Source organism: Lygodium microphyllum, chromosome 25, assembly GCF_053477565.2.
Source record: "Lygodium microphyllum isolate KBCC chromosome 25, Lygodium_microphyllum_v1.1.10, whole genome shotgun sequence".
Lineage (NCBI taxonomy): Eukaryota > Viridiplantae > Streptophyta > Polypodiopsida > Schizaeales > Lygodiaceae > Lygodium > Lygodium microphyllum.
The window spans coordinates 13,430,219-13,455,744 of record NC_141159.1 but is presented as its reverse complement, the minus strand read 5'-3'; the positions used below and the strand labels follow the sequence as shown (position 1 = coordinate 13,455,744).

The following is a 25,526-nucleotide window of genomic DNA, read 5'->3' as shown; positions in this document are numbered from 1 at the left end:
GCTGAGAAGATGTTACTATAGCCACCAAAGTAATTGCTTCTACTAAGGCAAGAGTAACCACTTTTGCCAAAGTTGCAAAAGTCGTTATTTGGAAAAAGGTATCTATTTGATAAAGTTGAGACCTCCCACAGGGTAAAGATAAAGGTGCTTCCATTAAAAGTAGAAATGCTTGTTCCCATAGCATTGTTTGAGCTCAAGTGTGGCATCATTGGAGCTGTGCCCTAGCCGGTGCTCGACTTGTATTGCAACTTTGCTAGAGCTATGCCCTAGTAGGCTATGGATGGGTTAATAATACTCCCTTTAAATGGAAGGTTTTTGATTGGTGGATGTTGGCGGATGATCTAGCTTATACTGATGATGCCCTTCTCTAAAGGAACATTTACAATGGTTCTAGATTCGTCTATACTATAGTTCTAGAGAGTTACAAAATTCAAGAATGGGTTGTTTCTTGGCCAGTCATCCCCTACATGGTTGACATTATCGCCCATGAGATTGGTAGTTCACATAACCTACTACTCTTTGCAAGGCTCTTGGCACTCTATATCTTAAAACACCCCTAGTGGATACACCTTGAAGATCAATGACTTGGCTACATCTCGTAGTCAATATGTGCCAAGCTACATTGCTGGAAATCAACTCCCATCTATGACAATGTCGTTGAGTCCATTGTGTCTATAAGTAGTCTGGGGTAGGAATCTTGCTTAGATGTTGTCCGAGAAGAGAATAGAAGTGCTCCCCTAAATGTCCCCATATTGCAGGCTTGACCTTTGTTTGAGACCCCCCAAGTTGCCACCATGGAGTCAGCTATGCCAGGGAGTACTATCTTGAGAGCTCTGCTCCAAACCTCTCGGGATTTGAGGAAGTCCCATAGGCAATGTCTCTATGCCTCCTTTGGCTCACCACATCATGCACATGCCACTTGGTCCTTTGCCATATTGAAGGCAAGTGCCACTTGCTGAACTCCTATGAGAGCTACAAGCCATAGAAAGAGAGATATCTATCTGGCCTCCACGAGAGCCTCCCCACTCTCCCACATAAAACCTGACCAATCGCTCCAGCAGGACTCTACCTAGCCGCCTGTATCCCTAGGAAAAGTCCAACAACCTCTCCCTCTTGTGAAAGGCAAGGTCTTTCCAAGCATCACGTGCTCTGACTGCAAGTCATGTGTGAGCGGATTATGCAGCCGCTGACTTCCACTGAGAGAGGAGACTGAGTTGTTAGACTCAGAGTAGGCAGATGATACAGGCCTCTACATAGAGGACAATGAGTTGATGCTGGAGAGAGTAAGGCTGGCTCTTGACGTGTTCTGCTTTGCAGCGGGAGCGAAAATCAACTGGCGAAAGTCGGTTGGTTTCCTCACAGACTTGGACTCCAGCACGGAGTGGGGCGTCCACCTGGGATTTAGGAGGGTGAGAAGATGGTAGACCGTCCGATACCTAGGGTTCCAAGTGAGACTCGACATCACTCTTGCCCAGCAGTTTCTTCTTGTCCTTCATTCTATTCGGAGGAAATTGACCTACTAGAGCACGGTTCGCCTCTAACTAGCTGGTCGAGCCCTGGTGGTTAATCAGGTCCTCTTAGCGACGGCCGGGCACATCGCCTCGTGTTGGTGCTTTTTCTCATCGTGTGTAGTGCAGGTTCGTCGTCTATTGCGGAATTTCCTTTGGTCTGGGTCTGATGGCTCCAGGGATTCCAGGGCCAAGGTGGCGTGGGCGACCATCATACGACACAGGTTAGAGGGAGGGCTTGGGATTATAGACCCAGAGTATTAGAGTATGGCCCTCTTGGTCAAGCTAGTTGTCCGCGGTCTCACACCAGACGGGCAGACCTGGAAGGTCTTATTGCAGGAGGGCATTCAGGATTGTAAACCGAGGCTTGGCGGTGAGTGGAGGCCGTCCCTGAGATGGATCTTCACGTCAGCCCAGATCACCCACCCCCCCCAGATCACCTTTCCTTCACAGCCTACTCCGCGTGTGGCAGGGCCTCCGTAAGGCCCTAATCCAGAGCCCCCCAGGTTGCCAGGAGGAAATAGACCGTCAACCGGTGATCTACAACTTCCAGGTCAAAGATCAGGAAGGGGCACAGACAGGTTAGCGCCCCCATATCTAGTGGGCTGGTGGGTGGGAGGCCGGCCCGGCTCGTACCATCAGGACATGGCGGTAGGTGTACAGGATGGCGGACGAGGAGGTGTTGCAGCGAGTATTAGGCTGCCAGAGAGGAGTGGAGTTGAGGAGAAGAGAGATAGACGCAGCAATACCTCTGGAGTGGCTTGCTCCCCCGATACGAGAACTGACAGAGCCCGGGGAGGCATGGGCAGCTAGGTTTTCACCACCAGGCATCCCCCTTCAGGTGGCAGGTAGAGTGGGTGGCGCCCCGCAGGGGACTTTCTTCGCCGTTCAGGAGGGGGGACGTTTGGCCCTTGACAAAGGGCAGCAGGGTGAGGGGATTGCCACCGTTTCGTGGAGGAGGATTCGGGTGGTGGGTCTTCAGGGGAAGACATGGCGACTGGACCCCTATGTTTTCTGGAAGGAGCTCAGGGAGTGGCGCCTTTGGTTCGGGTAGGGCAGACCACTTGATGAGCTGGAGTGGGATCCAGGAGAGTGGCTATGGCCGGCCTCTGTGGTCGCCAAAAAGCCACCGAGGTTCCTAGAGTACATTGCGAGGATTGGCAGATATGTAGTGATGCAAGAGGATATGGACTGGATGCTGTCACGCAGCAGGCACTGGGCGAAGCACAGCATCACGAAGCCCTTCCGACAGACCTTCTAGCGCCGCCTATGGGATAGCTGGAGGCTGAGGAGGGTTTCGTCCTTTTTATGGTTGGTGGCACATGGAGGCTTGGCGGTGGGAAGTTGGCTTGCCCAAATGCCGAAGGAGGGAGGTTGTAAGTGCTGCACACAGCAGCCTTTGGAAACCCCAAAGCACTGCCTTTGGTCGTGTGAGGAGGTGTAGGTCTTGTGGAGAGGAGCATGCCGTATCCTTCGACGTATAGCACCCAGCCTTGGATGTATCTCATGGAGACCTTTCTGTTGGGCAGGCAGTCAGCCACGGCCGTCACCTTTTGTATGAGGCCGGGATGCAGGACACGATATTCATGATCGACAGGGTTGTGCGGAGTGGTCGGTCTGGACGCTCTACCCATCCGCCAGGTATTGGAGCCCACAGCAGACCGCTCGGAGGTATATGGGAGATCATAGGGAGTCTTACTAGATGGCATATATGGAAGGCGCGGTGCTAGGAGGCTCTCGGTGGAGAGAGACTTTCAGCACATGTGACCTTAGCAGAGCTCTGGACCTCCATCATCCAGTCCCTCCGCGGCCAATGAGATTAGGTGCAGGGCAAGTCAGGAGCTCCGTGGTCACTTCATGCGTACCTGGGGCGGCCAGGGTTTGTTCTTTGTGATGCAGGCAGGCAGCCCCAGTTGGCGATATATAAACCCCCCCCCCCCCCCCCACCCCAAATGGCTTCTTGCCTCCATCCCCCCTAGACCGCCTTGAGAGGCTTGTATATATGATGTATTGGTGACTTTGCATCAACTCCAACTAGTCTGTTGAGCATGAGCACTCTATTGTAATAAGTTTTTTGAGTAATATAATCAGCCACATTATACTTATAAAAAAATAGCTCTAGCTCCCTTAAGACCTTGTAGTCTCCACCTTTGAGTCTCTTGTGGTAACTCCTGAAATGCAAATCAATCCCCCATTGATTTAGCAATTTGTGTAGAGAATCTCTCCCTTGACAAGTATGCCCATCGTCCAATAGTGTTCTCTAATCTGAAACAATGATTGAAAAGAAGAGGCTACCTTCTCTTTGATAGTAGTTAGGGGAGCTCTAGTAGGAGGGTCTCTATTTGACAAGTAGGTCCTTGGGTCAAGGTTAACATACCACTTCCTACCACAATAGGTAAAGGTGTTTCAAGGTTTGAGTTAGTGCATCCGACTCCAAATCCGACGCCTCTTACATCGGAGCAGCATCAAAGGGTAGGCCTTTTGAGGGTTAAATAGTGAATAGATCAAGGTTGTTGCGTCAAGGGTGTGTAAGTCTAGATGATCATAATCCATGGTTTTGGGGTATTCCAACTTTTGTAACTTAGACTTGACGCAGACAAGGCCTATATCGATGAGTAGTGAGTCATGTTTCGAAGGTTTTCGGTCAACCATGGTTTGCTCAATAGTTCTTTCATCAGAGTCAGTGCTCATCAGAGTCTGTATCACTTTCATACAATATTGGTTCATCAATGTATGGGTGTAGTGAGTTTGGCTCTCACAAAATAATACAACCATGATAATAAGTAATATATTGAAGTGTTCCAAGAATAATATCCTCCAGAAATAGAGGCGGGCACTTGCGCTTTGTCTGTCTTTAACTTTTCTTGACTTTGCCTTTGAGTGTAGCCTTCCACATTTCGTGTTAAGAGGTAAGGGTTAGGGACCCGAGATGGGGTCAACTATCAGCACTCGGGGAGTCGAAATCGAGATGGGTTGAAGCATCTCTTTAGTCTTGAGTTGAGGCTGATCAAATTATTCTAATAAAAATTACCTTATGTAACTCTTTAGGAAATACCATTTTCAACCATTTCCGTGTTGTGCTTAAAGATCATTCAATGAACTTCGTGTAATGGGGTAATTAACGAAACAATTTTAATGTGTCTCCATAGCATGGTAGGACTTCATTAAATAACTAAAATTGCTAGGTGCATGATTGGAAAGTGGGTAAATAGCATCATAACAATGTTATCGTATGGATGGGTGGACCCACTTAGTTGGTGCTTTCCAAACAAAATTGATAGGAAAGGCTGAATGTTCGATTGCCTAATATCGAGTCGTAGATCTCAGCTAGCAACGTCTTAGGGGGCCAGAGTGAGATTATGCTGAGGCAGAGGGGTCGAGCTTAGCTTTCCTTCATCTCTCACTCTCTTTGAACCAAGTGCGATACCTAATCCGCCTGCTCTCAGCCTTGATTGATTACAAAGTGACCTTCCTTAGCCAAGTGCTAGATTGTTATAAAGACTGATAGGCCATAGGTCCCTTAGGTCGATTCTAGTGGGTTGAGGCTATGATGTTTTGTTGCAAGGTAGAGTTAGCTGGTCTTGCAAGTCACTTGACCAGCTAAGTCCATGGATCCTATGGGGCCTGAGCGGTGCTACTTAGGAAAAGCGTACGAGTGACTAGTAGACATCCTCTCCCTTGGCTTAGTGAGGGGCATGTACGTCACACTAATTGCCTTTCTCCTCGCAATCTCTAAGCACAAAGATCAATCAAACATGCTAGTGGCATCTATAACCCATGAATTTTTCATACCAAAGAACCTTTATTTTCTACAAAAATTCTTTTGTATGAGAGATTGTATCTAAGTACATTTTTAATCCAATACGATATTCTATGTATTTAATGACATATCCCTATGTGAACATCCTCATATCCACATGTTGGGCCTTTGTCAGTGACCCAAGCTAGAGGCCCCTCGATAGCAACCATGGTCTCTGTTATGCTATGGAAGATCATTGTGAGGGCTTTGCTCCATGGGGCAATCTCTTGGGCTCTAAGACAATCCCATTAGCAATGTCTCTGTGTCTCCTTTGGATCCTTGCATCTTGCACATGAAACAAGTTCTTTGCCATATCCAAGTCAAGTACCAATTGCTAAGCTCCTATGAGTTAGTAGCTATAGGAAGGGGGATATCTTCATAGGCCGAGAATGATCATCTAGCCTCCTCCAAGACTTTGATAAGAAATGATCTAAAACGCCTTGTCTATGCCAATGGAATGCGGCTGCTAGCCGTGCTTTGATCTTGCTCATCTGGATCCTCCTCTTGAGCTTGGTAGTGTAGCCAAAGAAGGGTACATCACATGGCTTATCAAGCAATGGACCCCTCCATACCCATTCTCTTGGATCCCATTGTAATCTTTGGAGTGGCCTCCTTTAATAAGCCTAGTGTCTTCATCCATCTAACAAGCAGGTGTCTAGGTTCAGGTTGATCTACCACTTCTTCTACCAATGTGGCACTAATCCCATCATGTTTGTATAATATGAGTCCCATATTTCGTGTTATGCAATCGAATTTGTATAACAGGGTTTCTTCGGCTCTAATTGCAACATCAATAAAGTAATTTTTCTTGTATCTATCAACAACTGGGCTAACCTGTGCATCTTCCATTCTGTCTCTTTTGCTAGTCATTGCGTGATCAAATGTTTGTGGTCTCTTTAATTACACTCTCAACATGAGAACCCCTCTCGAGTTTTGGGTGTTACCATCCTTGTTTGACATGGCAAGGCTACCTCTCCAATCAGAGATGCTTAATGCCAAAAGTAGTCAAAACACACACACACACACACACACACACAAGTGGTAAACTTCAATCTTCCATCTGGACAAAATTTCATGTCAAACTTGTGAGTCCTCTACTTTGTTGAGCTTTATGAGGAAATCACATTTTATATATTCATAAAAAGGAACCACCGTAGGCTGCTCTTCCTCAAAGGAGAGAAATTTTCATTCACTTGCAGTTTTGCATTAAAATTTATAGCCAAGGATTTCAAGCCAAGAGTTCGGATTAATCTTATTTCTGAAACAAGTGCACCAAATGTTTTCAATGCATTGTTCTGCAACACTTTCCTGCATGCCATAGAATGTTGGGAATACTTACTGACTCAGTTTTGAACAGTTGATGGAATCCTCGAATGAGGCAGCAAAAGAATGAGAGTAGCAGACAAGGAAGAAGCCACAAAGTGCTTGGTTCTGATCCATTGCACAACTCCCTTTAAAAGAATGTCAAGAGCAAACAAGAAAGAAACCAGAAATCCCTGTACTAAGGGTGGTCTCCTCTGACAGCTTTTTGAGAATACCTAGTAAGACTGAACTCTAGAAATTGCACACAAGTAGATCAAACGCCAGAAAACCAACAAGTGCAATACCCCAAAAACTCAGGACTCCATTAAGAAAGTGTGCCTCCAAAGACAAATCGTGTTAGTAGGACTATGTCTAGGCTTCAGGTTATAAACCTGCATACATACATGCTCTGTCTGTCAGAATTGAAAAACTGGTTCAAACATGCCGCAGTCCTTCAGAAAACCCTTACACTCATCAGATTTTTTAACTCTCCTAGGAAACAACCATAATTTCCCAGAATCAAAATGACAACATCCAAGATATGTTTCTGCCCTTTAGACCGACAAAGCAAGGCTTCTATGAACCTCTTTTGTGAAAAGCTCATATCTGCCTGAACAGGTCCAAAAGATTTACTTGTAGTTTGTTCACACAAAGCCTCCTCATGATGCAAACTTTATCTTCAGCTCTTGTTTCAGAGTGCCAAAATCCATCTAGAAATTCTCTCTCTCTCCACAAAAGGAACCTTTTAACTCTTATTTTTGCCCTTTTGATGCCCAAATATTCAAGCCCACACTGTAGCTGATGCTTTTTGATTAAAACCTCTTGCTTATTCTCCTGGGACCTATGTACCCATATTGATCAGCACTACGGTATAGGCATTGAAAGACACTACAAGCTTGCTGAAAATGAATTTGTGCTTTATCTTTAATCAGTGCCTTTCAAAGTTACAGATAAGAGTTTTGCAAGTAAACAGAACAGTAATTTAGACCAGAAACTGCAGTATGCTCTTTGAATCTGTAATGTTATCTTTCCTTATTCTCTGAGCGAAGATTCATCAAAATACTGCTGCATTATATTAACAACATCAGAATCCTATGTAACAAGTATCATGAGATTATGCCATCTTGATGTGCAGTTGAGATAAAAACTTTCCTTGCAAAAGTCACTCTTGATTGAAGAGAGAAGTTCATATTATATCTTTAATTTTCATTGAATCTCTCAAGACAATGCTTTACTATATCTTGCTTAAAGGGAAAAATCTTTGTAGTTTCTCCTAGAACTTGTGGGCTGTCCAAGGCAGTCTAATAAAATTTTATTTCTGTCTAATTTTCCACTAATTTTACTATAATGTTCAAGCTCATTGTTTTCATTTGCAGGAACAAGTATGCTAAGGGACGGATTTGCCCCGTAGAGACACCTGATAATGAAAATTGTGGAGAGAAAAACTCATTATGCATTGGATGTCAGGTAAGCTTGGGGTTGCCAGAAAATGCTATTCTGGGTATCCTTAAAGAAGCATGCACCCAAAAAACGGATGATGTTCCTCCATCTTCTATGGGCAAGATAGCAAAAGTTTTTTTGAATGAGGTCTGGATTGCTGTTCATGCCAATTGTAAGGACCTTGTAAAATATTTGCGAAATCTTCGACGGAAGTCACAAATACATCCAGAAGTAAGTATTTCACAATGTTTTGCGAAGCTCACAATTTGAAACATTTTCAGCAAATTACATGTGGAATGAGTGAGAACCATGCAGCACCCCTCCCCCACAACCCCCACCCAAAAAAAAAAAAAAAAAAAAAAAAAAAAAAAAAAAAAACCTAAAAATGCTTTTCTTTGGTTCATAAGGCAAGGTTGAAATACAATTGAAGCTTTGTAGACAATGAGACTCAAAACATGAATGAAAAAGACTCTGATAGTTCCTTTCAGCGGATTGCTAAGACAAGGACTGTGTAGACCCAACAATGTGGTCTAAACTGCTAGACTATAAACAGGTTTTCTTATTCAAGGATTGATTTTGGGATACTTTGAGTCTTTGATCTCTTGTATGTGTGTTGTTTCATCTCTCGTTGGTCTCTACTCTATGTAATCTTTATTATCATCTCTACTCTCATACAAGAATGTGTCTAATCTCTGACTACCGTTAAACTTTGCTTAAGAATCTCTCTAACATCATATACATCTATTCATCCATTACTACTATTATTCACTCCCACAGCTAGAGACGCAATGTCTTCCCGACATACGCACATATTATCTTGATACTGATCCTTTGGTCCCACCCTGTTCCCCTCCCCCTGACGCCTCTTCGCCTTGCACAATTGTTCCATTTTCATGTTGAAATACTTTTAATAAACACCTTTGTCAAATAAGAAAGTTTCAAGTATAATACAAGCCTTGTACACAAAACCACTAATAAAAATATAAAAATATCTCCGATAATTTCACAAAACCACTAATAACAAAACCACTCAGGAGGGTATCTAAGACAAGGGCCATGGAAAACCCAACGATGTGGTTTATACTGCTAGAGTATGGTGACTCCAAGTGGGAGAATGTGTTGTATGTGGATCATTTCCTTTCTCCCTCTATCTCTCTTTGTTCAACTGTTCCTCCCTCTAGATGGTTCTATTCTCAAATCAAAATACTATTAATAAAAACCTTTGTTAAATAAGCCAAGGTCAATATACAAGACAAGCCTTATGAACAATGCCACTAATAACGCAAATGAAAATATCTCTAATAGTGCCACTTTCAAGGGAGTGTCTAAGATGAGGGATGTGTAAAACCAGGCAATGTGGTTTATACCGCTAGACTATGTGTGACTCAAGGTGGACTAACTAAGAGCCATGGCTCCTAGACTAATTGTATAGTTGCCTCTGTACGTTGTACAGTACTAATTGTACCGTACGATCCGGCATGTTCTGTCTGTGTGGCACTTTTTGGAGGGGTGGGAAGCCTTGGATACCTCATCCCTCCCCCTCTCCTTTTTGGCCACCTTCGATTCCATCCAATTGACAGCCCTCTTTGATTGTTTGAACTTTGATCCTTCTCTCATCTACAAAAGCTGCTCCTCTCCTCCATGCTTCCATACCAATTCAACAAGCATTTACCATTCTCATCTTCCTCTCTTGTATCTTGAATGGACTTTTGATTTGTCATTCTCATCTCCCATCCCCTCTTTTCCGCACCCTATCAAAGCATTTGCCATCTTCAAATCTCATCTGTCATTCCCTCTATCCTGCACCCTATCAAAGCATTTGCAATTCTCATCTCCCATTCCCTCTCGCTCACTCTTGCTCTTTCAACTTTTCCCCAACCCTCAGGCCTCTCCCTCTCTTTCAACTTTCAACTTTCAAGAGTCTAGACTCGAGCACCTCACTCTCCCTCTCTCTGTCTCTTACTCTTCCCCGGGCCTCTTCTTTCGTCATCGGTACCATGACTTGTGAGAAGCATGAGGCCTTCAATTTGCACGCGATACATGTGGAGAGAGACACAAAGAAGTCAAACTTCCACCATTGGACATGCAAGTATTGCGGGAAGCACTATACAAGTGGTGTAACTCGGTTTCCCCAACATCTTTCCAAGACGGGGGGCAAGTTACTCCATGAAAGGAGATCCCTCAAAACATCACGGAGGAGATTCTCTCCAAGATGAGAGGGGGATCCACAAGAGGAGAAAGTGGCTTATTGGCACCAACTCTTATGTCTACTAACGAGGAAGCATCGAATGTGGGTGTATCTTCAACCAATGCGGGAGAGGTCTCTACCATTGGTGATGGGGGCTCCACATTTGCATTCAGCTTCAGTAGAAAACAAAGTGGAGGCTCATGCGATGGCAGAGAGACAATCCTCTCTCTCAAGATCCCGGTCATGTGCGTGGATCAATTGCCTTTCTTAGAAAAAGGCAATGCCTTGTGGACATTGAAATGCACGCACGGTGATTGAGTGCAATCTTGCATTCAATATCCTAAAGCAAGAGCAATGGAAGAAGATGGTAAAAGCCATTGCCAATGTGGATCCATGTGAAGGATGAACCAGTGTCACATACAACAACATGAGGACGAAAAAAGATTGATGAAGAGAAGAGTGTGGGAGCTCTCACTCAACCGCCAAGACCTACAGACCACTTATTGCTTCAAGCGTTCCAATCTGAGCATTGATGGCTACCTCTCACATAGCCGACGCGCTATCTATCTCTACCGGTGTACTAAGCTTACCTCCATGCCGATCCAGTTACCTCCTCTCCCGCGCACTCCGGTAGCTCCACGATCCAAGTGCAAGCTTTAAGCAAGCTCCATCCTCAAGCTCCATTGCCGTGAGCAAGAGAAGAGAAGAGAAGAGAAGAGAAGAAAAGAGGAGAAGATGGAGAGCTTCTTCTCCCCGGTCCCTCACCCTCACACACTCACTCCCTCACACTCTCACACTCCCTCTCTCAAGCACAAGCTCAAGCTAGCAAAAAGAAGAATAAGAAGAAGAAGAAGAAGAAGAAGAAGAAGAAGAAGAAGAGGAGAGCCACTTTTGGCCACACACAAGAATAAGCTTCTCATTCACTTTTCAACTTTATATACAAAACGCTAAATCCCTTTTGGGCGTCATTTCCTTATCCCCTTTTTTACATGGCCAGCCGTGCCCTAGGCTCTTTTTTCAGTTGTCCTCCTATCTTCCTAGCTTCCTTCCTACTGTCCATCTACCTTTACAAATTGCACGGGTGAGAGCTCGGCACTCTTAAAATAAATCATGGTGTACCTTGCGCTTTTTTACAATAGTATAGACTCGCGCTTTTTCTCATGTGCCTTTTTCCTTGATTCAGGACTTTTCTACACTTATTGTATTTCCAGATTCTTCTTAGCGTGCCTTTGTCTTTTGTTTCACTTTTGCCTTGGCCTTGTCTTCTGCTTTAGATTTTCCAGCTTTTCCACCTTGTTCGTTTGAGGGTTAACATTACCCCCCTCCTAGACGAGTGTCAGTCCCATGGCACTCACAGTCGTAGGTAGCAGACTTTAGCCTGCACCGAAGACATGGTTGGCAATGACATCTGTGGTTGCCTTGGAGGATTTCTGGTGGTGGGCAGATGAAGGTTGTTGGGGCCACATTGTTGGCGTGGGTGGCTGGTGGTAGGGTGGTTGGAGTTGGGGGTAGGGCTGTTCGCTGTTGGGAATTGCGCTGGGCTGGCAGAGGTATTGGTTTTTGGGGATTCTGCACACGACTATTCTTGGCAGGCTTGCAGGATGATAGAGAATAAGAATTCAGAATTGAGTGCCGATGAAGAGCAAACGACACTTTCGTTGGAGTCTTCAATACTTGCAATTGAAAACCTCTCATATGTGGTCTCTCCCTCGGGGTAGTACTAGTCTTCTTTATCATACGCGAGACATAGTTCAATTAGTTTGGGAGACACGTCGAACTCTAAGGAAGCTGAGAGTATTGTCTTGCACTTGAGGATCCAAACTGTGTATATATTTCGGTACAGATATTATGTGAGTGCTCGTGCATACTTAGATATTACGTAGTTAGAAGGCTGCGGGTTGATTCCTCGTAACAATGTGTGGATGAAGCAAAGTTGTCCATGTTGAGAAGAAGTACACATGAAGGTGTATGAGACATCCTTTGCGTTGGGACAGCACGATGTAGCATAATCGAACACATTGACACCGAACTTTGGGTAGCTGGTAGCTACTAGGCTTGCTCGACGAGTATGGTGTACTTTTCATGGCCATTCGTGCGGTGCTTACCACGATCAATTGCAATGATACTAAGACGGAGTGCAAAAAGGAATCGTGCAAATGGGTCAAGGTGACAGGTCTAACCATAGACGAGACAAGCTCCCTAAATATATCCTATCCTTGATGTGCCTTGAACAATTGTGGGGGATGTGTAGAGGGCTAGGGGACTAGGGACGGAGCCAGCCAACCAAGGTCACTGGGCATACCTAATTTGAGGACCCCTAGGTGTCGTATTGTGATTATGAGTGCTTTTTTATTTTATTTTTTCTTTTTCTTTTTCTTTTTCTTTGTTACACTTTTTTTAAAATTATTATTAAAGAATAACATGAGTACAACCATTGTAATACGTTGAGGCCACAGTCTTTCAATTGGATCAGGAAATGTCGAGATTCAAAGGCTGTGAAACAAGATATTACAGCGATGATTGTGTCCCAGCCTCGTTGCTAGAGGAACAATTGTTGAGATGGGGAGATACACTGGAGATTTTGCAAAACCTCTTTGTAACGTGCGATGTTGGTATAATTGAGGTAACAGCTTCCGTGAGTGCCAGGTGTAGAGTTTGACCCAGAAAGAGAAAGTGGCCACTGATCATGCTTTGAGCCATGCGATATGGGCGATCGGCAAGGGTGATTTTCGCTTTTGGCGGTGTGGCTTCGTCATAGCTCTTTGCAAGGTTGGTGGTCTTGCGGTGACTTGGGCATTGAACACTTTCGAACAAAGACCTGTGTCGTTCTGCATCCACTTAACACTTCGTGAGAGTATATGCAAGTCACATGCATCAATTATAATGAGCAGATGCAATACAAAAAGATATTACTTTATCAAAATCCTATGGTGACGACTGGGATGCATATCCTCGGCGCTTGTTAAAGACGTGACATATATTAGTAGTAGGTAAGGGAGGTTTATACAGTTGGGGAGCCTGTCTCTTTAATCACTTAAGGACAAAAAGTCATGACAAAATGACATTTGGCAAGCAACGTATACACATAGAGCCTATTCCATTTGTATAAGGCGTGGTGAATTTGGGTAATCAGACGATTGGGGCTGTGCCGGTGGTGGGCTCTTGTTAGGCTAGGTGGAGAAGATATCAGCCGGGACCCGAATGGTGGAGTCCCTGGCCACAGCTATTTCAAGAATGCTTTTAAATAATTCATCAAATTCCTGCTTGTCTCTAGCTGCCTTCTCCTCTTTCGATCACCTGGTGCTCGAGCGTATGGTGGGGGACCTGCATGGCCGGTGTTGTCACACCCCGGGTGCTCCCTTGAGCCTTCGTCCTCTTGGCTAGGGGAGTTTTCGGCCTGCGTCCTAGGCAGTGTCTCTTGGGGCCTCTTTTTGGTCCGTACCTCTTCAGGGTAGGCACATATCGCTCTGGTGGAGGCGCTTGTGCCTTATGCTCCCTTCTACGGAGGAGAGCTTCCTTGCATGCCAGCTGCATTGTGTGCTTCATGACGGCTACTGTGGGGAAATCTGCAAAATGTGAATCAAGGTTAGGCTTTGAGGCAGGATAGAATTATTTGCATGAAAGAAATTAAACAGTGGATTATCAAGCACATATGAGGAGGAGAGCTGAGGTGAGACATGCAGTGTTTGTTGTAGAGGGACGGCCCCCGTGATGATGTTCGTCCTGCCTGGACTGCAGAGCGTATTTCAGCCATTAGCAGATCTTGGCTTATGCTAAGTTGCGTGGACTGGTTGTCATGGAGTGGAGCAGGGCTCGTCCCCGGAAGGATAGACCAAAAAGGGGAAAGGTGTATAGAAGGGGAAGGTGCCCCGTCTACGCCATTAGAGATATTGGTCAAGGCTTCCTATGGCGGTAATGAGGGTTGCATACCCTCCATCTGGAGGCGGGAATGGTCACACGCCTTCTAGATGTGTGGTGAGAGGAGAACCTGAGGAGCTCGACTTGTCAAACCCAACTCTTCTCCCTACGCTTGACTATCATTGCTTGTGTGTGTTGATATTATCTATACAGTCACAAAACTCATTGTTTATTTATGTACATATTTACGAATCCATGTCACTTCGTGAGGATAAAAACCAATTGTAGAACTCAAGATTGTATTAGAGTGTGGCATACGCATCCAGTACTTGTGGCAGCTTACTCAATAACAATAGATATTTTGCAACATCGAGTAGCATGGTACCTTGTCCGAGCCTACTTGCAACATGTAGCTCCTCCTCAGTGAGAACCTTATCAATTAGAGAGTTCTCTTGGCCAGTTTCAGCTAAGTTTATACCCCGAATGGCAGTCAGCACTCGAAAGGAAGTAGCCGCCACATAGGTTGGATCTCTTTGAGATCTCTATTTGGCCAAACGCTCCTCTAAGACTGTCATGATTTGGGCTCCCAGTTCGGCCATTGTAACGCGGTTTTCAAATCAACGCTTTTCAAATTAACTTCGACCATCTGATTGTCGTTTTAGTTGCTCTATCTTTAAAGGATTTGGTTGGCAGAGCACATCATTGAATGTCACAGTTGGTTCTCATAGGAGGGAGGCGAGGGGAGGAGTTTCGGCTGGAGAGATCGGTCCGACAGGGCTGCCCCCTGGCCTCGTACTTGTTCCTTCTCTTTTCAGAGGCGATGTTTCACTTCCTCAGGTCACGTGTGAGCGGTTTATGTGGCCTCCGACTTCCAGTAAGAGAGGAGACCGAGTTGTTAGACTCAGAGTATGCATATGATACAACATTCTACATAGAGGATGACGAGTTGATACTGGAGAGAGTGAGGCTAGCTCTTGAGGTGTTCTATTTTGCAACGAGAGCGAAAATCAACTGGCGAAAGTCGGTTGGTTTCCTCACAGACCCGGACTCTAGCACGGAGTAGAGCGTCCACCTAGGAATTAGATGGGTGAGCAAAGGACAGACCGTCTGGTACCTACTGGTCCAGGTGGGACTCGACATCACTCTCGCCCAGCAGTTTCTTCCAGTCCTCGATTCTATTTGGAGGAAGCTGACCTATTGGAGCACGGCTCACCTCTCACTAGCTGGCCGAGCCCTGGTTATCAATGAAGTCCTCCTAGCGACGGATTGGTACATCGCCTTGTGTTGGTGCTTCTTCTCCTCCTGCGAAATGCAACTTTGCCGCCTAGTGCGGAATTTCCTTTGGTCCGGGTTAGACGGCTCCAGGGATTCCAGGGCCAAGGTGGCGTGGGCGACCATTATATGACATTGGTCAGAGGGAGGGCTTGGGATCATAGACCCGGAGTATCAGAGTATGGCCCTCCTGGGCAAGCTAGTTGTCTGCGGCCTCACACCGGGAGGGCAGACCTAGAAGGTCCTATTGCAGGCGGGTCTTTAGGACTGTAGACCGAGGCTTGGCAGTGAGTGGAGACCGTCCCTGAGATGGATCTTCACGTTAGCCCAGATCCCCCCCCCCCAAAATCACCCTTCCTACGCAGATTGCTCTGTGTGTCGCAGGGCCTCCGTAAGGCCCTTATCCAGAGCCTCCCAGGCTGCCAGGAGGAGATAGACCGTCAGTCGGTGATTTGGAATCCCCAGGTCAGGGACCGGGAAGGGGCATAGATTGGCGAGCGCCCCCACATCCAGTGGGTTCGTTGGGAGGCTAGCCCGGCTCGTACCATCAGGACATGGCAGAAGGTGTACAGGATGGCGGATGAGGAGGTGTTGAAGCAAGCATCAGGCTACCAGCAAGTGGAGTTGAGGAGAAGGGAGATAGACGCAGCAATACCTTAGGAGTGACTTGCTCCCCCGATCCGAGAGCCGATAGAGCCCGGGGAGGTATGGGCCGTTAGGTCTTCACCAGCAAGCATCCCCCTACAGGTGGCAAGAAGAGTGGGTGGCGCTCCACCTAGGACCTTTTTCACAGTGCAAGAGGGGGAGCGTCTAGCTCTTGACAAAGGGTAGCAGGACGAGAGGATAGCTATCCTTTCATGGAAGAAGATCCGGGTGGTTGCCTTTCAAGGGAAGACATGGCGATTAGACCCTTTAGTCTTTTGGCAGGAGCTCAGGGAGTGGCGCCTCTGGATCTGGGAAGGAAGGCCACTTGATGAGCTGGTGTGGGATCCGGGAGAGTGGCTTTGGCCGGCCACTCCGATCGCCAAGAAGCCACCGAGGTTCCTGGAGTACACCGCTAGGATTGGTAAACACGTACTGATGCAGGAGGACATGATTGGGCGCCGTTACGTAGCAGGCACTAGGCGGAGCATAGCATCATGGAGCCATTCCGACGAATCTTCTGGCGCTGCCTATGGGACAGTTGGAGATCGAGGAGGGTATCGTATTTTTTATGATTGCTGGCACATGGAGGCTTGGCGGTGGAAAGCTAGCTTGCCCACATGCAGAAAGAGGGAGTTTGTAAGTGCTGCACACAGCAGTCGATGGAAACCCCAAAGCACTGCCTTTGGTCGTGTGAAGCGACATAGCTCGTGTGGAGAGGAGTATGCCACATCTTGCGCCGCATAGCACCCAGCCTTGGATGTATCTCTTGGGGTGCTTTCTGCTGGCAGGTGGTCAGCTAGGGCAGTCACCTTTTGTATGAGGCCGGGATGCAGGATACGATATTCATTATCAAGGCAGAGTCGTGCGCAGTGGTGGGTTTAGAGGCTCTACCCATCCGCCAGGTATTGGAGCCCACAATAGACCGCTCTGAGGTATGGGAAATCATAGGGAGTCTTACTGGTTGGCATATCTGGAAGGCGCGGTGTCAGGTGGCTTTCGGTGGAGAGAGACTTTCAATACAGGCGACCTTAGCAGAGCTCTGGACCTTCATCATCCACTCCCTTTGAGGCCGATGGGATCAGGTGCAAAGTGAGTCCAGGGCTCGTCAAGAGCTCCGAGGTCATTTCATGCGCACTTGGGGCGGCCAGGACCTGTTCTTCATGATGCAAGCAGGCAGCCCCAGATGGCGATACACCCCCCCTCCATGGCTTCTTGCCCCTATTCCCCCTAGACGGCCTTGAGAGGCTTATATATATGATGCATCTATGACTTTCACCAGCTCCAGCTTGGTTTGTTGAGCACTTCTTTGTATTCAGGGTTTTTTTCTGAAGTAATATAATTAGCCACACTTTATTTGCAAAAAAAAAAAAGTCACAGTTAAGCGTAGTTCCTTGGCTTCCTCATCAGAAATGAGTCGCATGCGTTAATACAGGAGCCTGTCATACTGCTCGTCAAGGTGTTCTTGCTCTTCCCAGGATAGGGGAAATGGCAAGTATTCTTCAAGCTGCTCCCTAGGAAATGCGCCATGTCTGCAAGGACGTAGATACGTGCGAATACTTTGAGCTTAGCATCCAACTCAGTTAAGCATTCTGCGACACTTCTATGTTCGATGAGGGCTTGCTCAGTTGCTATCTTATGCAAGGTTCTAGGAGTTTCCCTAAGCTTTAGCATAGCTGGGGGCTCAAGCCTAGATGAGCAAGATTGATCAATGCTAGGATTGCTTATCCTCTTGGGGTTTTCGCGCTTCTTCTGAGGCTTTGTTGCTATTGCGTTATGGTTCTCCTCGGATGTGATTGGTATAGTTTTGTCACCTTGTTGTGACTGTGTTGTATCCACTCTTGATTGGTCAATGTGGGTTCTATTATCAGTGGATTGGGTGTTCCAAGCAACCGCCCCCGCTGATGATGACGGTTGCTTTGACTTATTAGAACACACGGATGTGTCTGAGGTTTCACCGTTGTTAGGGGAGATGGCACTGAGTTCCTTAGTGGGTGGACTCGATACTTTATTCCTCAGCTCTTCGGCACTCTTGGTCTCAATCATCTTGGGGTCTACAACCACTTGCAACTGCCGTTGTTTCTGTTGTTTTGTCCTCTTTTTCTTGGGCAATTGCAGTGTCTCCGTTAAGGACTCCGGACCCTGAACTAGGTCAATCGTTAAAGTGTTTGGTTGGGCCTCAGCATTCTCTTTCTCTAGTGTGTCCTTATGGGACATGGTTGCGGCCTGCTGGATAACTTTGCTAGGTTGTGAGGGTACAACTGTCTCTCTTTTTGCAAAGTCTAGATCTTCAGCTAATTCCCCTTTGTTTAGCTCCTCGAGCCTAGGCTTTAGGTGCTTTGAAAGTGCTCGAGTTGTCAAGGATATTGGTTGCGACACCTCCTTCAAAGGTGAATTGCTAAGGATATGTTCCGCAAGGGGCTTTGTCACGGCCAAGGGCTGTGATTGTTGTGATTGCTGTGATCCCTGATTGAAAGCAGTAGCAGCTAGTTCAGATGACTGGCTACTATTGGTGGATTGCGGTGTGAAGTCCTTAGGCCGATCCGAAGTGGTCGGTTCTCTTGTTCCCCTTTGAGCATTCACTTGTGTAGATCGAGCATCAATTGAGCTAGCCACAGTGGATTGCATAAGCATATCCTTGGGTCGAGAGCTACGGGTCGTGTCATGTCCCACCTCTTGGACATTTGGAAGCTTAGATGGAGATAGAGATTGGGATTGACCAGGTGCACCTAACGACTGCTGTTGTGCTTCCTGTGTCCATTTAGGGAAAGAGGATGTAGGAGACTTAGGACTCCTAAGTGGTTTCGACACTGGCTGGAAGATTTGCTCGTGGTGGCTGTTAGATGATTCTGCCATTTGCTTTGTTGAGCATTTAGCCTTTCCATGAGCAATGTTATGCCTATGATACTTGCTATCCACTTGGAAAATCAAAGGCTCCTTGGGCCCTAGTGGCTTTTGCGTACCCTCAACGATTACATTTGATATCTGCTTGTCAAGCACGCTAGGTTGAGGATCTACCCTTCGATTAGTCCCGTTTGGTTTCTTGATTTTGATCGTGAGGGGCTCGGTCACTCCAATGTTTTTAACTCGAGAGTTGGTTTTTCATTTAGATTTCCTTGCGCTTCTTCGCTCTCCATACGATCTGGCCTTCATCTAACAAAGGTGGTTTAGCCGAGGGTTTTGGCACCCAAATCCATTAGTTACTCGCGTAATACCCTTGAGCACGTAGCAACACTTTGGATATCCATCGCGGCATTGTGCTGGCTGTCCATCAATGCCTTCGTCTGTAAGGCTGGGCTTCTTTTGTGGTCTTCTACGATGTTTGTAAGTCCAAATCCTGTCCTTGGCATTGTCTCCCGATCTTCTGGTTTCAAGCATGGCCTTGCTCACTGGTTCTCTCTGTTCAACATATGCTTGTATAAACTCTTTCAACAAGTCCTTGCTCTTGTTACTAGGCTTGCCTAATATGTCAGAATATCCCTTATCTTTACCTTGACGTTTAATGAGGTCACCCTTGCTAAAGGTTGCGATTATCCTCACACCCGGTAGTGTCAAGTGTATCCTCTATGCTACATAATCGGCCTCACACTTGGTCGCCCTTTTGAAGGGTCTTCCTAGGAGGGTTTCCTTTCCACAATTAGCACTATTTAAAGAAACATGGAATAGGATACGCAAGCTTTTCGTTTCAATGGTTACTAGGATTTTGCACTTCCCCATAAGTGCTTGGGAGTGTCCTTAGTAAGGACTAAGAGTTGCATTAGTCGGTGTGAGCTCTGGTTGGCCTAGTAGAGTCCATGCTTCATAGGTCAAGATATTAAAATCAGCTCCTTCGTCGATGAGAGCGTCAATACAGTGCTCCCTTTTTGTGGTCAGTTTGACCCTAAGATAAGCAGGTGGTACTATGTCTTCGTCTTCCGGGTCTTGGCTTGTAAATTCAAGCCTTCTGATACATGCCTTTGAGTCCCCAACTGCACGACCAAATGTGGATTCTCCACTGATGTCTTGGATCGTTTGTGCAGTGCCATTCAAGGTGCATCTATCATCAAGACTGTCATATCTAGTTATCTTCGTAGTTGTAACTTGATGTTGTTGCTTTCCGCTTTGACTAGATGCAGTCCGAATGTAACATATACGTGTTTTTGCAGTGTGGCCTTTTTGCCCTTGTTGTCTAGATTGGCCCGTTGAGGTTTTAGGGTCTCTGTTTGCCTTTGTTTGGGTATGGGCTTTTGGTTGCTCTTTCGCAAGTGCGAATCCATGCTTGTGAATGTGAAGGGCCATTACTACACTAGGATCTAGTTTGGAGGACTTATCACGGTGCGCATTTTCTCTCCAACCTACTTGGGGGAGGTGCGAAGGGGAGTCCCCCCCGGCCCACAGGGCCATTTCGCTAAATACCATGCGCGATTTGAAGGACCGTTCGTAGCCAAGTGTTGAACTACTTGCTTTAGATTTCAGCCAAGTGATGGATCTATGATGTGCTCTTGGTCTTTGGATGGGCTTCAGGGGTTAGATGTGTCAAATTTGCATTCTGTTCACTTGTCCGATTTAGACAGTTTTCTGTCCGATTCTCAAGATCGGACTGTCCAATTTTGGGTGGTCCGACTGTCCAAGTCGGACTGTCTGATCGGACCGAGTGGTCCGATCCTAGTCTTAGTCCGACTGGAGTTGGTCGGACTGTCTGACGGCGGTCCGATCGGACAGGTAGATCCGAGTCAAAAAATGAGTCCTATTGCTATGTGGCAGGATCCGACTGGTAGAGTCGGATGGTCTAATCGCGTAGTTGGTCCGATCGGACTGGGTGGTCCGACTGGTGGTGTCGGACAGTCCGAGTGTTCGATTCTTGGACTGGGACACCTCCAGCCTAGTCCGTCTACGTTTGCCGCAGCACAATCGCGAGGGCGCGAATGGCGAATGCCACGCTTGTAGGTCCTGGTACAAGCTCCAACTTTCCAAATCCAATAAGCACAATATAGAGAAGGTCAAGGAATACTTGAAATGGTTGGGTGACAGCAAAATAACCAAACTGAATCCCTTCTGTACCTGCACTCACAGTCTCTCTCTCAAGCTCTCTCTCTCAATGTCTGACTGCAAAATGAGGCTTCCCCTGACCTTTTGAGCCTCTTATTGCCCTGCTCAAGTCTCTTTCAACCTTATGGTTGCCCCTCTTGCACCCATCTACTCAAGATTTAGATTTTATGCTCCTTTCTCCCTGTTTTTAGCCTATTTTAAACAGCAAAAACCCTTCTGCTTTCTTTGTTTCCTTGGTCCTAATGCAACAAAAATAAAAAAGAAAATACCTACACTACTCCAACTTGCTTTTCCAAATCCAGAAAACTAAAAACCTACTTGCTAAGGAGACCGAATACCTCTTCAATCTCCCTCGCTTCCTACCTATCTACCTCAAGTACCGGTTCGGGGAAAACCCTACTTCAATGCTCGATTCAAAGCGCGCAAGCGCTCAAGGCTTAAATCCATTTGTCTCGGCAACGGAACCAAAATGTGGGAGCTCTCACTCAACCGCCAAGACCCACAGACCGCTTATTGCTTCAAGCGTTCCAAGCCGAGCACTAATGGCTACCTCTCACATAGCCGACGCACTATCTATCTCTACGGGTGTAGTGAGCTGATGTCACAAGACTGTCACAACTATTACCTTTTTTGTTGATTTTTTTATTACATATTTTATTTAGTTTTTCTTTTTGGAAGGATTCCTCTTGAAATCTAAACGCTTGAGTTGCATGGCCAGTATGTGAAACGGATAGGAATGTTCAGTGAGTCAAGACTGGACAGTTAAGGTCCAGTACAAGTCTGGAAGAGACTGATGGCACTATAGATTGACAAGTCTGGAAGAGACTTGTGAAAGTGTATATGGACAAGTGTGTTGAAGAACTAGCCTGGAAGAGACTAGTTCAAAGTGAAGATGGACAAATCTTCAAGATTTTAGTCCATGTGGGGTCATCAGTGGAAATTCACTTTCAGTTAAGCTACATTGTGAATTTGGATGTAGCCATAGTCTGCAAAGATGGTCAGAAGACTAGTGGGATGCGATGGAAGCAACTCCTAAAATTTAGCGAGTTACTATTTTTGGACCTCAGAATCTGTTCGCGTCATTACCTTCGTTTTTGTACGAGGATTAATCCTCTGGTCTATGCCGAGGTCAAATTTTGAACCGAGGATGGAGAATTTTAGACCGAAAGGTTTAAACAGGAAAATTGTTACATGTATGCCATGTGTCACAATTTGGGCATAAATTCCCAAAAGAGAGAGAAAGGGCAGCACAAAAACGAGTTTCAATGCATGGGGGGCTCATTTTTTGTGAAAGGGAGATGGATTGCTGCAGATGGAGAGCTCTTGAGAGCTAGTCTACCTTGTCTATGATACACAGAGGGCTGAGCTTGCTTCCTACTCTCTCTTTCTCTCCCTGACAGTATGGTTATGCTGCAGAATCAAGGGCATTTCTTCTGATTCAGGTATAGCTGTGTGGAATATGCTGCTTTTGCATGAGGCAAGAGCCTCCTTTCTCCAGGAATAGGGGCAGTTGTTTGCAGTTCCCAGCAGGGACAGGTGAGGGTGGTAACCTCACCAAGCAAGTGCCTGAAACAGCACTAAACCAGAACTGATTCTGGACTGTTCAGAGGGTATTTCAGAGCCCAATTGATGTCAGAATCAAGGGGCACTTGGCCCAGATGATGCAGGACAGTGCAGGGAATAGTACGAGCTGGAAATAGGTCTCAGAACAGGTCTGAACCAGTAATTACAGTGGGCAGAACAGTACAGGGAACAGTATGTGTTGTAAACAGGTCTCAGAACAGGTCTGAACCAGTAATTACAGCAGACTGAAATGGTCAATTCTGCACTCCAACCAGAAGATTCAGTCTTGGGCAGAGTTTCCCTTCCTGGTCGGCTTGTTTTGGGCCAGTAATTGTATTGTTATGCTGCCAAATTTCACCCAGAATAGGTGAAAGACAGCCCATTGTATTTTCCTTCCTTTTAAAAATAAAGAAATACCGCAAGGGGCGCCTAACTTAGGGGCCAACAAGGTGTATGTGTTGCAACAGGAGCATTCTAGCTTCCTGTATGTCTTCTTGATTCTGTGTCTTTAAGTTCAGGTAATGTGGGCGACTGTTAATTGGATGAAAGCATTTATATATTTTGGTTGTACACTACCGCCCTTCCCAGTGAACAGGCCGGTTTCATGGTTCCATTGCCGGGATCGAATCACTTTTTCCCTAAAGAGTGAGCCAGGGTTTGTTTGGGTATAAGAGACAGAATTGTGCATTATGGCTGATAGAAAGGAAGACACCAGAGAGGAAGCGTCTGCATCACAGGAGATCCCTGTTGTTCATGAGGTGGGAGAGTCTTCTAGACCTCCACAGTTTGTTACTTCTCGTGTTACGGTTGAGCCACAAGTTCTTACAGCTTCTTCTATGGATGAAGACATTTTCAAGACTCAGTTAGTTGCTGCTGTGAGTATGTTTACTCAAGTGATGCAGAATCCAAGGTTTTTGGCATTTTTACAGCCTTCCCTTCCTTCACAGCAAGTTGGGCAATTTGCAAAGATTTCGGATCCAGTAGAGGTCCAGGATAAGGGTAAGCATGCTGCAGATTCAGTGGAAACACGAAGGCAGCTTGCGGAGTCAACGGAGACTCCAAGATTGGTTCCAACTGTCCAAGAACAAGTGGTGGAAACGCTAGTTACATAGGCATTGCCAGTTCAGCTCGCCACTTTACAGCAACCAAATGTTGGTTTAAATGGACAGGGAAACGGTTTTCAGGCTTTACCACAGGTTTTCCCACCAACCTCTGTACATCCTGGGTACTTTGGAGGTAGATCTGTATTTCAGAGTATGGCTGGTTATGCACCTGGAAACCAGATTTATGTCCCAGGAACAGTGTTTGGGGGTACACAGGGTTTTATGCCAAACCCCATGTATGGCAATATAGGCATGCAACCTGGATTTCAGGGAGTTCAGGGCAGTTTTGGCATGCCACAAGGCACTTTTGGTATGGCTGGTTATCAAAACCAGCAAGCAAGTATTGTGTCTACAAGCCCTGTAGTCAGTGGTCCGGCAACTTCCATGCCATCTGTTAGTGTTCCTATGTTACAGGCATATCCTACGGACCCTTTGATGGCTCATGAGAAGCCAAAGCCATACAAGGAAGGTGGTGCAACCGTACAGTTTGATATCTTTCGAGGGTTTGAAGATAGGACTAAGGCACTCTCTTTCTTACAGAAGTTTGATGCCGCATTTGCAGGAGGGAACTTTACAGAGCCTTCTAAGGTCTGGAAAGTTGCCACTTTCCTTGAGGACAATGCTAGTCAGTGGAGTACACTGTTGATGCAAGGACAGGCTCCTGCCACTTGGACTTACTTTAAGCAAGTATTTGCTTCTGCTTGGTTGACCAATGAATTTGAGATCGATGTTATGTCAGCTTGGCACAATTTGGATGCATCTAAATGCAAGGATCTGGAAGACTATAATAAGAAGTTTTGGGAGGCTTTACTTCCAGTCACTTCTTACAGGGTTGTGCCATTGACCGAGCAGATAGAGAAATATTACTGTGGGCTGCCCAAGGAACTTCGGAATTATTGTACAAAGACAAAGGTCACCACTTTGACTCAGTTAATTGAGAATGCCACTACAGGAAATGCATTATTGTTGGGACAGTCAAGTGGTTTTGGGGGCAGCATTAAATAGGACAAATCTGAAAAATTTTCATCAAAGAAGCCATTTGGTAAACAGGTTTCTCAGATTTCTCAAAGCACAGGTAAACCTTGGCAGTTCAAGAAGAAGCCAGCCAAGTCCTTTGGACAGCAGTCAAAGGACCAGAAGAAACCTTTTGTACGCAAGTCTCTTGAAGAGAGAAAGGCTTTAATGGCTGAGAGGAAATGCTTTATCTGTGAGCAGATTGGTCATATTGCATCTAACTGTCCGGACAAGAATAAGAGATCAGCTGATGATGATAAAGAGGACAGGAAAGGAAAAAAGCCCAAACCTTCAGCAGGTTTAGTGCCAGATATGCTGGGAGACAAGCCACACTCGGATGCTAATGAGCTTTGAAGAGCTTGGGGTAAAGTTAGGGATCAACATGTACTTATTTTCTTTGATCCTGGAGCTAAGGCAAACTTTATCTCACTAGAGTTGGCTTCTACTTTGGGCATCAGAGCAGATGAGATGGGCTACACAGCAGAGGCAGGGTTGGCATGTCCTGGCCACTCAGAGTCTGTGACACCCATTCTTGGGAAGCTGCGTATTCATATATAGTCTTATGTTGATGCAGAAGAATTTTATATCATGCCACTTGAAGGCTGTGATGTCTTGTTGGGAATGCCATGGATGTTCAGAAAGCATTGTGTGATGGATGCCTTTAACAAGACACTGACTTTGGAACATAGGGGAAAGACTCATGTGCTTGATGTGAAGCTTAAAGGAGAGTCTGTACCTGTTGTATCGGCTTCTGCCATTACATCTGAAGTAAAGAATCATCTTTCTGCGTACTTGATTTTTGCACGTGA

At 46.0% G+C, this 25,526-nt stretch overlaps 1 protein-coding gene across 6 annotated transcripts in view; it reads left to right on the top strand.

Moving 5' to 3' along the window:
• Nucleotides 1-25,526, top strand: part of LOC148013925 (DNA-directed RNA polymerase II subunit 2-like) — a 254,137-nt gene that overhangs the window by 217,870 nt on the left and 10,741 nt on the right. For all 6 annotated transcript variants that reach the window (XM_087666464.1, XM_087666465.1, XM_087666466.1 and 3 more), the window contains one exon: nt 7,986-8,280. In XM_087666464.1, the coding sequence (XP_087522590.1) occupies nt 7,986-8,280 (295 nt within the window). The remainder of the gene's footprint in view (nt 1-7,985; nt 8,281-25,526) is intronic.